The 13,075-nt window shown below is 40.2% G+C and overlaps 1 protein-coding gene across 3 annotated transcripts in view; it reads left to right on the top strand.

Annotated features, from left to right (window-relative positions):
- The window catches only part of CNGA3 (cyclic nucleotide gated channel subunit alpha 3), a 35,895-nt gene that overhangs the window by 13,433 nt on the left and 9,387 nt on the right, over positions 1-13,075 (top strand). Inside the window, exons 3-6 of one of the 3 annotated variants that reach the window (XM_051632333.1) lie at positions 3,515-3,631; positions 6,245-6,424; positions 8,243-8,296; positions 12,737-12,901. In XM_051632333.1, the coding sequence (XP_051488293.1) occupies positions 3,515-3,631; positions 6,245-6,424; positions 8,243-8,296; positions 12,737-12,901 (516 nt within the window). The remainder of the gene's footprint in view (positions 1-3,514; positions 3,632-6,244; positions 6,425-8,242; positions 8,297-12,736; positions 12,902-13,075) is intronic. The other 2 variants (XM_051632343.1, XM_051632350.1) reach the window with 2 other exon arrangements.

Raw genomic sequence — 13,075 nt, 5'->3', positions numbered from 1 at the left:
GGTTGATATTCTGGAAGGGGGAGATGCCATCCAGGGGGACCTTGACAGGCCTGAGAAGTGGGCTCATGCAAACTGCATGAAGTTCAGCAAGGCCAAGTGCAAAGTTCTGCACCTGGCTCAGTGCAATCCCAAGCACAAATACAGGCTGAGTGGAGGATGGATTGAAAAACAGCCCTGAAGTGAAGGACTTGTGGGTGATGGTGGATGAGAAGCTCAACATGAGCCAGCAATGTGCACTTGCAGCCCAGAAAGCCAAACGTGTCCTGGGCTGCATCAAAAGTATCATGGCCAGCAGGTCAAGGGAGGTGACTCTTCTCTACTTCACTCTTGTGAGACCCCACCTGGAGTGCTGTGTCCAGTTCTGAAGCCCCCAACGTAAGAAGGACATGGAGACGTCCAGAGGAGGGCCATGAAGATGATCAGAGGGCTCTCCTGTGAAGACTGATGAGGAGTATGGAGGTGATGATCATGCACACAAAGCACTTAAAAGATCAAGTACTTAGCAAGTATGATTATGTGCTCATGAATGGAGCTAGTAGGACAGTGTTGCTTCTGGTACTTGATAGAGCTGTCTCTGCACTATTCTGCATTGCCTTCCTAAGCATTTACTCACAAGAAAGCTGAGCTCTTCATGTGTAGCCTTCTATTTATTGCCAGCAGATACCCAAACACAATAATGTCAATAATAAAGCAAACTGGGACTAAAAAAGGTTTACCAAAAAAAAAAAAAGAAGATAGTTCACAGTGCATTTTAGACAGCAGTTTTCAGCTCCTGCTTGGCTCTTGTTACCTCTGATAAATCAGCACAGTTCTATGAAAGTGGAACATCACATGTTGTCCTTGTATTTCAGTATGCTTATAGGGGATAGTAAAATTGGAATAGATCTCCCTCCAAGAGTTCAGAAGAAGTCTAATTGGCCCAATTTCCCAGGCCTGACCTCTGTGTAGGGTTTTCTTAGACTAACAAATAATGCACTCTGACAATCTTTTTGCTTTTTAAAATTCTTCTTCTAAGGATACCTAAAGTATTTCAATCCATGCTTACTTTGTTTTCTGTATTATTATTCACAGCTTTGTTTTGTGATGCCTATATTTAATTACCTGAATTTAGAGCAAATATAACGACTCGATATACGGTCACTAAAAGCCATTGAGTTACTGCAACTTAGTGAGATACTCCTCAATTTCTGGGTCACTGATTGCATAAAGCTTCTTATCCATCCAAATGGGAAAGAAAAGATACTGGCTTAAGCCTCCATGGAACACTATCTATTTCTGCAAAATTATTTATTTTTTTCACATAGGTGACACTTAAAATTATTTTCTAAGAACTCCCACTACCTTAACAATTATTTTCAGGATTCAAAATAGTAATAATTTGTAAGTAAGAACAGAAGAAGCAATATTAAAATCTATTGCTGTCTAGGATCACACAAAATAAGCTGGTTTTCTGTAACAAGGAATAAAAGGACTTTAAAACAGCCATGGCAGTGCAGTCTAAAAGACTGACTAGCACAGTGTCTTTTCTTCAGCAGGACTGTAGTCAGGTGCTCCAGGAAAAAGAAAAAAAACCAAGTATCTGCAGCATCCTTTCCTTTTATAGTCTCCCAGCATTCAGCTCAGGAGGCTCAGTGAATCTGGTAATCCATAATGGATTTCTGCTCCATTAGTTTATTCATTCTCCTCTAGAAGCCATGGGGGAGATTTTGGTATCCGCAGTATTTTCAGCACCCACAACATAAACTGGAGTATAAAAGTTTTTCAATACTCAACAGTGTCTCTTGGTGTCTTCTTATTAGAAGAGAAGAAGACAGTTAACAAGTTGAGAATTCTGGGATTGGCAGGACCTATATTTTTTAGCATGGTTCCTTGTGTAGAAATTAGGAAGTTTTAATTCTGTTTGTCAGTTTCTTAGCTGTGACTACACACAAAATTTAGTTTCTAATTATCCTTTTGAGGGTATTCAAAATGCTGTTGCCAGTTCTTAGGAAGATACTGCAAGTATCATTGTTGTCAGTGTTTTCCTGGCAAAACAGATTAACAGAGTCATGTGAGAGTTGTTTGCGTTACAGAGGGGAAAAAAAGCGATCCCTAGTGGATGTGACAAAGTCTTGTGAAAGAGAGTATTAAAGAATGAAAAGCACAAAGAAAACCTTAGCTGCCTTTGGAAAAAATTCCATAGTGAGCTTTGGTAAAGTTCAAGTTCCGGTGAAGTGAATTTCAAAACTCCCTTAACTGGAAGATAAAGCTAAAATTTGATCAATTTTTTCCCAAATGCTAATTATTTCAGTGCTAATAGGCACTCTTACAATTACAGGACCTCATGGCAGCTGGCAGACACTGCACAGAGCTGAACCTTAGCATCAGTGCCTGCAGTTGTGTGCAGCTGGGCTGTTGCAGGGCTTTCCTTGAGAGGCAGTAGCCTGAGAGATGCTGCATCTCCTCGCTGCCAGAGCAGCCCTGAAGCCCTGTTGTCTGTTTTGCTGTGCAGTAGGGGCACTTTCAGTTAAAAGGGAAACAGCTTCAGGCCTGCAGTTGTGCAGCTGGCAACAGCAGGCTGGTAAGAACAGCAGTGGTCATCCTCAGGACCGACTACTGCAAAATCACCATTTTCCCTTTCAGTCCAAGCAAGAGTGAAAGCAAAAAGAGATGTGGATTTGCTTTGAGTCATAAAAAGGAACCACACTGGTAGAAATTCCAGACTGTTAAAACAATGTCTAGGAGAGCAGTGAGGAGTCACTTAAAACTCCTTGGGGGTGAACTCCATGTTGAAGGAAAGCTGCTGGTAACCGTACAGGATGTGATATGCAGTAGAAAGCATGCTTCTCATAATGGTGTATCTGCATACCAAAGTAGTACTGACCAGTAAAGAGTAATCAGGTTCTGAGTTTGCTGGAATGGATGGCAGAGCCTCCACTGACTCCATTTTGTGTTGGATGGCTCCACAAAAGTAGGAATATAGAATCACTTAAGTTGGAAAAGACCTTCAAGATCATCGAGTCCAACCATTAACCCTACTCTACCAAGCCCAGCACTAAGCTGTATTCCCAAGTGCCACATCCAGACAACTTTTAAACACATTCTGGGATGGTGGCTTAGCCACCTCTCTGGGCAGCCTCTTCCAATGTCCTTCGTGTATTGAGGTGCCCAAAGCTGGACACAGTATTTGAAGTGAGGTCTCACCAGTGCTGAGTACAGAGGGACGATCACCTCCTTGGTCCTGCTGGCCGCACTACTTCTAATACAGGCCAGGATGCTGTTGGCCTTCTTGGCCACCTGGGCACACTGCTGGCTCATGTTCAGCTGCCTGTCAGTCAGCACCCCCAGGTCCCTTTCTGCTGGGCAGCTCTCCAGCCACTCTTCCCCTTAGCTTTCTGTTTATCAAGTGTATGCCACCTTACTAGGAAGAGGAGGGTTTGCTTCACGGTTTATTTATGTAGTGGTGGAAAGAATCAAATGGGGGGAAGTCTGCTCGAGGCTGTATGGAATTATTTTTTAAAAATTGCTTTTGCAGAACCCATCCACTGTGTGAGGATGCATCTTCAGAACTCCAGAGAGTCATTTCTGTGGACGGAAGACACGTATCTGAATCTCAGATGAGCTCATTCACAGGCAGGGGAGCAATGGCAAGGTAACAGGCTAACTAATACCTTTTCCAGTATTCAGTTTAAACTGTTGAAAGGACTGATCACAATTTGGAGGCAAAGTAAGAACCATCACTTTCAAAAGAAAATGGACGGAATCCAGCTGAAGAAAGTCTACAAAAAGTAACAGAAGCTGCTTTTGACCTCGATTCTGAACTCATTGCTTACTCACCTTAGAATCCTAGAGATGCTGAATGAGCTCACAAATTACTCTGAACAAAAAAACCCAACTATTTTTACATTTTCATATCTGAAAACAGATTGAATGCTGAGGAAATGTATGAAGTGATGCCAGACTGTGAAGTAAAAGGTTAAGTGTTTGGTTCTGGTTGATAGCTGATGCAATGTTTGTTTCCTAGCAAATTAGATGTAAGGATTGTTCCCTTGTTGGAAGGGGCTCTTGTGCTGAGAGTGTAAGAGTTTATCTCAGTTTTTAGAATCCATTAAAGTAATTTACTTTATCAGGACTTAAAAGTGGAGCTTCAAAAACTTACTGTGTCTGTTTTAAATGTTTCTAGCTGAGACTACAGAGCTCTGTCCTTAGATACTGTTGTTATACACAATACAGACCATACTGACTTTAAGGATAGTGTGTTTCAAAGAGCAAATTAAAAAATAATTATAAAAGTGTTTACACTTAAGAAGTGTTTACACTTCAACCTTTTGTGTGGTGCAGAATAAAGTTGTATTTCCCTGTTCGGTTGTCAGATAGTGATACCACTTCATGTGGATTACAAAGTCTGCAAGAAGTTGGTTTCAAGTGAAAACATTGTAAACATAAAGCATGTGAATATATAAACTCATATTGAGAACTTCCTTTTTAATCTTCGCTTATATTGTTCTTGACTTTTTTTCAGGATGGTTTGAGTTACACATGTGAAGCTACACTTACTTATGCTCTGAATATGCAGGAGCATATTAATGAAAACATGAATACTTAGCAATTTAAATATTATGGCAAAATAACATGCCTTTTGAATGCAAGTTCTCAAGGACCTAAGCCGACAGCACCTGGTAGACTTCTCTGTCTTTGAAATGTAAAGGACAAAAATGTGAAAATAATACAGCATTGCAGAAACCAGAAAATTCTGTTTCTTTGTTCAAATAGAGAGGCTCTCAATCTTGTTTGGTAAAATTATTTGCTCCTTAATGAGTAAGTCTTATAAAAATTCTTTATTTTCTAACATAAGTAACGTAATCCATATCTGTAGTTTTCCATACCACTCCTTATGTGACAGCTGAGCTCTGCTCAGGCAAGGAAAAAAATTCTGTATCTTAATTTTATGCAACATTTTTTTAATAGAATGAGAGATCTATTAAATAATCTCAGACCTATGTGGAGCTTCTTTTTTTGTGTGTGTTCTTGCTAGGCTTTTGAATTCTCTTAATAGTTGGAAATTGTAGGTGATTTATATGATGCTATATTGGTGTAGTGCTAAAGAACTAGAAATATCTTATAATTTATTATATTACTCGGGCCCTTTTTTGTCCTTTTATTTCAGAGTAACCAGGGCAGGTTCCATGAGGAGGTGTAGTTAGGCCCTTGAGAACTGCAATTGAAAGACTTTACCCTAAGATTAAAACTGTTCATATCAACTGCTTTGTGGATTCTGAGCACGTGTAATCCTGGCAGATGGAGGGAGAATGTAAAGAGCTTTCCTTTAGTGGCCCAAAGTCTCTGTAAGAAGTTCAGCACCCTTCAGGGTTTCATTACCTTCTTTTTGAGGCCAAGTTTGGGAAATCTGAATTAACACCACTCTTGCCCAAACTAGACTGCTGATAGAAAATAACACAGCATATTGTGTGGGTAACAAACATCATCACTTTTTTTAGATTTCAGTCTCCATTATTTTCTGCTTTTCAGAAATATGTTTCCTTTTGATCTTTGACAGAAAAATTATAAGGATTAGTAATGTGAGTTGGTAGATAGAGAAAAAGATACATAATGGTTCAGTGATTAATTATGTTGTAATGATTTTTTGCTTATCTCATTTCAGTGATCTGCTAGAAACTTAGAATGAGGAAATAGTGCTTCCTATTCAGTAGGCAGGTTTATATGTGATAGGCAATTAATTTGTCTGCAGAAAGACCCTTTAAAATCACAGGGAAAGTGGCTGAATCGTTACTGTTCCTTCTTTCAAAGTCCATCCTTCCTCGCTGACTATTCAGCTTTTGTTGCCACTGTGTGTACCAGCCCTTGAGCGTGTGAACCCATGAGTATTTTGTATCTCCTAATTCTGTCAGTGTGGGATTCCTTCATTATCACATTAGCATTAGAAATCTGTCAGAAGTCAACTGCCCGACCCCAGTGACTGGATTTGCCTCCACTTAGCAAGAATACTCTTCTGTTGCTCTTGTGGTGGGTGCTAGGGCAGTGCTCTAGGAACTGACGTGCGAGATACTTTCCTGACCCCACTGGAAAAGGTGAGGTATGAAATTGTGGGAAGTGACTGGGTTCACACAGTTAACCCATCAAGTTTAATTTCACGGTAGGTGGAGAAGTGGAGAAAACTCCTCCTGGGCTGCTCCTGGTGGGGACGATTCGAAGTGTCTGTTGCTCTTGGCTGGTTCAGTCACTGTTGTGTGTCTGTTCCATGCAGGCTCTCACGGTTTGTCGTATCCATGAGGTCGTGGGCCACAAGACATGTGCACCATGAAGACCAAAGACCTGATTCTTTCCTAGAACGTATCCAAGGGCCAGAGCTCATAGAGGTGTCCAGCAGGCAAGCTAACATCCGCTCCTTTCTGGGCATGCGGGAGCGGCCTGGGGGCGCAAGCAGGTAAGGAGATGGGCTTATACTTTGAAGGAAGACAACTGAGCTTACGGTATCTTCTTGGCAATTAAGATGTTTTATTTTAATAAGAGAGTAAGGAGCTTAACACAGAAGATGAGCAGAGCATTTAATGCTGCCCAGGAGTCTTCTTATAACTGAACTATTATGGCTTTCAGCAGACTTCTCCTTCCCCCCTCACTGCACTGTAGCAAAGACCTTGAAGTAAAGGATTTTGATCACGTTACTTCCACCAGAACGGAATTTTATCATGTGCTACCTGTGCAACTTGATGTTCTACTACCTCTGCGACCTGTTTACTGAGGATGAATGCCATTTCAGTGTCAAGATTCTAGGATGTTGCTAGTTGTGACTTTTCAGGACGTTCATGTTGTGCACAGTATCTGCGAGTGTTAGGAAGCTCCAAACAAGCAGTTGTGTGTGTATCATTGCTTTGTTACACCTACTGAGGGGTTCAGCTGCCAACATGATAGAAGACTTCTGATGCAAAAATGAGAAAATCTTTTGGCTGCTTTAATAGCACATATTCTTTGGCATGGAAGGCATGTTCAGACTTAGGTTAAATTTTTTGCAAGAGAAACCTTTATGTGTTTACAGTCCTTTGATTTGTGTTTTAAAATTAACTCCAGCTAAAAGAGGAGAATGAAGTCCCAAGACAAATGTTGCTTTTCTGTTTGGTAATATGCTCTGAAGCATAGACTCCCATATTTTGTTGCATAGCAAAAATCTGGTAGATAAGCAAGTAATAAGTTGTTTTATTTCAAAATCTCAGCTAGTAATTCAGATTAAAGCAAGAACCTTTGAAAGGCTGCGCATCATACAAGATAGCTGAATTTGTTGTGGTCCAGCACAACTTATCCTCACTTGATCTATTCTGTAGAAATTCAGCTCAAAGGCACATTTTGTTGAATTAGCCAGACTGTTGTCTGATTTTTCAGATATCTGGGTCAGTAGCAACTGCAGATTCAAAGTAATTAGAGAGGACAACATTGATCCTGGTTTAACAAACCTCTATATAAGGCTATTAGAAGAAGTGAATTTGTGAGTAATCCATCCTTGCCTACTCAGTTTTACACTGTTGCCGCGTGACAGTAACTCCCAGTTGACCTGTCATGAATGATCAGTTCCCTCACAAGAGGGAAGGGCTTCAAGCTACAACAGGGGAGGTTTAGACTGGACATTAAGAAAAAATTCTTTCACAGAAAGAGTGGTTGGACACTGGAATAGGCTGCCAGGGAGGTGGTGGAGTCACCATCCCTGGAGGTGTTTAAGGGTCATTTGCATGTGGTGTTGGTGGATCTGGTTTAGGGGAGAACTTTGTACAGGAGGGATGATGGTTGGACTGGGTGATCCCAAGGGGCTTTTCCAACCTGAACAGCTCTATGATTCTATGATAAGGCTTAACTCTGCAGCAATGGTGGGTATGGTTGTTACTTATCCTCAAGGCTTGGCTTTTCATCTGTGAAGAAGACTTGAAAGGATTGAAGAAAGCTTAAAATAGTAGACAAATGAGTACAGGGCTAGAAATAGTGAGGGGCATGTTGCCATGCTCTAATACGCCTGAAAACAAGCTTCAGACATGAGATGTGGTCACAAATGTGTGTGCCAAGTACAGGGTAAAAAGAAACTGTTGCCTTGAAGTAGTTATGCAATGGGGCTTATCTCTGCAGTCAAAGTTGATTTTCCTAATCGGATCAATGCGTATGTAAGAGAAGCTAGTAAGTCAGTCCATCATGTCTGTAAACACGTGTATGAAGTACCAACAGTCTTTACACTCTTTAATGTGTTTTATTTAACTCTCTGCAGTCACTGGCCCCTGGCCAAGTTTAATGTCAACTTTAGCAACAACACCAATGAAGAGTAAGTACTGCTAACATCCAGACACCTTTCTGATACTAGCTCCTCCTGTTTTTCCCTTTCTAGCCTAGTAACCTATGTAGTATAAAATCCTTAGCTCTTCCGAGGCTTTTCCTAAAATAGATTAATTATAAAGTTCTAGTTTTCTTAGTATGGAAAACATCCTTCATGCTTCCTGTCAACTTTGGGTTTTTGTCTGAAGTTACTCTTACCCCTCGAGGAATGAATTTGTTTAAGTATTTAGTCCCTCCCTCCTCTAGTTCAGCTGGCTGATTTTATTGCATTAATTCGTCAGTTTTTAAACAAGATTCATGTACTCATTTTCTACTAGTGATTTTCCTCCTTCAACATAGGAGTCCCTTTTTGCACATCAAATGCTTCAAAAGTTTCAGATTGTCTAATGAGAAGTGGATACTGATCAGGGTGCCAAGAAAACACTTGTGTGCAGTCTAAATGAAAACTAACCATCTTCTGAAAATGTGTTTCAGTTCAGCAGATACTGTTGGTGTAGATGTAGAGAGAGTGCCAGGCAACATAATGAGGCTTGCATTGCAGCAGAAGCTCTGACAAAAGCTGTCCTTTGGAGTCTATTTTATAGATTTGACAAAACATCTCACAGTGCTACACTGAAGAGAAATACCTTGAAAAGGTGAAGAGCTCTTGTAGTTTAAAGTCACTCAACACCAATGTCTGACCACAGCTATCTTAAGATGTATGCATCTGCTCTGCAGCATCCAGCAGCAGATCTGTTCTCAAACGTGATGATGGTTATTTTTTTTCATTGCTTTTCAAATGAAAAAAATAAAAAATGATCAGGACAGTTCCTGATTGTCATAAATACTTTTAGGAAACTATTGGTTTTTTTTCTCTAAATAGCTTGATCACTGGCTAGCTCAAACTGTACATTTGAAATGATGCTGCAAAACCTTTGTTCTTATACCTGAAGGAGAGGTCTTCCTGCTTCTGAAGCAACTTTTTTTGGTTTTGTTTGCTTAACTTTTATTAAAAAGGAAAATCAGTGTGCAGTGAACAGTGACAGAAATGTGCAGAGTTTTATTTAGACTAAAGGACTAAAAACCTAGAGCCTAGCCTGCTAGTACAGGCTCAGAGGGTCAATTAGGATGGGAATACTGCTTTCTTCCTGTGTTTCTGACAGTGACTCATGTTCCATGTCTGCCTACCTGTCTGACAATCTGAAGCACACTTGATTTGCAAGGTACTTGACAGATGAGAAATGAGAAATATTTGACTTATTCAAAGACTATGACAGTGTGTTTATAGGAGCTGATGAGACATGTTTTCTGAGTCTGAAGATCCATGCTCCTTTTAATGTGCTGGAAACACAGAATGAATGCCACTGTGTTGCTGTGAAAGAGGACAGGCAAAACCAACTGTTTTGTTATTACTGGGTGCCAGTTTTCTCAGTAGCACTGATAAAGAAAAAAAAATGCAGGTTTTTTGAAGCTTTGGGTTTTTTTGTTATGTTAAAGACCTAAGAGTCTTGAGGTACTGTAAATGATGCTTTCAAGGCTTCGATTATAGCCCACCTTTTCCTCTGATTGACTTGCACTGCCAGACTATAAGTATGTGAGAGTGTGGCCAGTTGGGATTTACTACAATAGAAAGGTGAACAGAGGCCCCAGAAATGGAATATTCTCACATAGGAAAGATACCTGTAGTTGATAGGTGAGTTTGTGGGAGATCTCAGGACAGAGAAAAAGAAGCACTGACATTCGATGGTGTGTGAAAGAATTATTTCCTCTTTTAAAAACAAAACGTAAGAGGAAGTTGGAATTGTCAAAGTATGCCCTCCAAAGTTCACCACCACTGAGACTTTTTGGTGGATCTCTTATCTTTGTGCAACCTGGTCTAGTGGTAGCTCATAGCAGGGGGCTGGAACTGGATGATCTTTAAGGTTCCTTCCGACCTTAACAATGATATGATTCTATCTTAACCTACTTTTTCCTGCATAACAGCATCCACAACTGTATAGTGGCCCTATCCTCTGAAAATTATGTTTACTCATAGTTCTTCCTTTCTGGTAAGAACTCCAGACATTTGAAGTATTGAGGAGCTATGTTAATGCTAACAGCAGCAACTGTGAATTAGCCCTTAGGTCAGGCACCATGAATATTAATGTGCATCGAAATCTTGATGTTTTTTTAAATAGGAAGGAGTTTTTGGGGCAGGTTGGAAAGAGGAACCATAGAATTCCAGAGGGGGTCAGTGGCAAAGAAATAATGACTTGAGCAGTAGTTCCCACTGCCATGCAGAACTCAGTATTGGTAAGTGAAAAACTGTTTCTTTGAGTTGAGATGCATGTATAAATATAAGATCAGTCAACCCAAAGGTTCTTTTCTCCTCCAGTTATTCTCCCTTACAGCGTATGATTTGAAAGGTTTCAGGGGTGTGGGTTAGCTAGGCAGGTATTTCTCTGGCCATGGAGGTGTGTAGGATCTCAGCATTTTTTAGCAAATTACACTGAGGTGCTGCAAGGGTCTAAGGGTAAGAATTGAAACAAGTGCTCATTGCTGATAGCTGAAAGCTACTGCTGGATGTATTTATATTTATCTTAAAGTTGGTGATTGTTGTGTTCTCCCTCGCAGTGTTTCTGTCTCTCTGTAACAAGCACATTCATGGACAGGGCTGCCATTTGGAGTGTCGTGTTTTCCTGATCTGAGTAATGCAAGCAAGTATACATGAGAAGCACAAGTGAGGTCACTAAACATTTTACCTGTTGGTTTAAGTCCTGGAAGCAGCATTTTTTCAACTTTTATGACGCATTCTGTCTTTGCTGTGGGATGTCTGTGTCGTTGAACTGATCTGTCCATTATTGACACCAGTGCCAGGGGAGAATCAGACCCAATCGTGGCAGTTCAGAGGAGAACACTTAACTCCCACGGGAGCAGGAGTCCACAGCTTTCATCCAAGCCAGGCATTATGTGTTAATGTATGCATTACCCACACACACTGTAGTGTCAGGAATGTTTAGTCTTTTCTGTCTAAGCAATGGGGACACTTTCAGCTTCAAGAAACACAGAAATTTCAAATACAGAACAGAGGGATCTCAGATGGTGGATATTGTGCTTGTGCAGATGAGTGCAGTTCTTCAGCTGACATGATTCTTGAAGTAAAGGATTTTGATCACGTTGCTTCCACCAGAATGTGCATGTAGCACATTCAGCTCTAAGACTTAAGTATTGACAGAATCTTAGGTAAGATGTTAACTTTCAGCACTTTTGAAGAGGATGTGTGAGCCTATCTGCATAAGTTAACCTAGCTCAAGACTTCTGTTCAGGCAAATCTAAGAATCGGGAAAGTCAGATCCCTCTTTGTCTCTGGCTTATCACATTCTAGTGAGCTAAAACCTGTACATACTTGAGCAGTGTAAAAAATCTATATGTAGAATTAAATATTGCAGCTTGAGTCTGTGCTGGATACTATGGAATGGTAGGATATAATTATGTTATATGGTCCATATTTTACGTTATTGCATGAAAAGCAATTAATAAACATGAGGACAATAATCACTCCATTAAGTCTAGACAAAGTTCCCATTGCCTTTAGCAAGGATGGAACTTCATGCTTAATGCTCAGCCTTTGAATATGGTGGCAGTCAGATACAAGCAGAGCAACTTGGGCATAGCTCCTGTGATCACACACAGAGACCTGCATCTGAACTAGGCAATCCATTCTTCCTTTACAGCTGATGGAAAGAAAACAATGCTTTTGGGGCACAAGTCATCTTGTAGATATGGACTAGCTTGTAAATACAGTAGCTCTGCACTGTAAGGTACAGGGTCTAAAATATGTTGGCTTAATCATGTTGACTATAAAGCATTTGTAAAATTACTATTACGTAGTTAAATTAGGCCACACCTCTTCACATTTACTGGTTTTGTTCCAACATTGACTGGGATTCTTCTCCAAGACAATCGTTAAAGCCCGAGGTAATTAATTAATTATAGCTTTGTTGGTTTTAAAGAACTCTGAGAGGAAATTCAGCCTCATTTAGTTTTCTTACCATTAAAGCTTCAGACAGTCACTGTGAGGTTTTGGATATGAAAAGAATGTGGACAGTTTGTTAAGCCATTTCAAGTTCCATTATCATTTTATAGATTTCTTCTTAAAGGCCTGAGTTGGTAAAGGATGAAACAAATTGGAAGCATTTAATTAGACACTTGTACGTAGTACACTGATGTCTGAAAAGCCAAGAAGGTGTGGTTGTGTAATGCACAGAATCAGCCAGCTGGTTACCTGATGTGATAGTGTGGTGGTCTCAGTTCAAGAGGCCTCACTCAGCCTGTAAACCTTTTTTACCTGTTGGATCCCTCTCCTGCCTCATCTGTAGTCTAGTCTAGTTTCCTGTACCTCAACACCCACCCTCTCCCTTAACTGACAGAATATTGGTAATATTGCTAAGCCTTACATTATGTTGTACAGAAAAAAGGAAGAAAAGAAAGAGGTTAAAGAGGAAAAGAAGGAGGAGAAGAAGGAGGAAAAGAAAGAGGAAAAGGAGGAAAAGAAAGAGGAAAAGAAAGAGGAAAAGAAAGATGATAAAAAAGATGACAAAAAAGATGACAAAAAAGATGATAAAAAAAAAGAAGAGTAAGTATAAAGAATGAATGTGTGCTTCCTACACTTCCTACACCTCCTACACAACAAAGCAGGACATGGCATTTCACTGTAACACTTCCACGACATGTTAGCCTGTCAGATCTTTAATATGTTTTCCCCCTTGGAAAGGTGCAACTGCTCAACAAACTTGCTTCATCTTTAAGA

The sequence above is a fragment of the Apus apus genome, chromosome 1 (assembly GCF_020740795.1).
Source record: "Apus apus isolate bApuApu2 chromosome 1, bApuApu2.pri.cur, whole genome shotgun sequence".
NCBI lineage: Eukaryota > Metazoa > Chordata > Aves > Apodiformes > Apodidae > Apus > Apus apus.
Note: the sequence above shows the minus strand (reverse complement) of the source record. Positions and strands in the feature narration are given on the sequence as shown.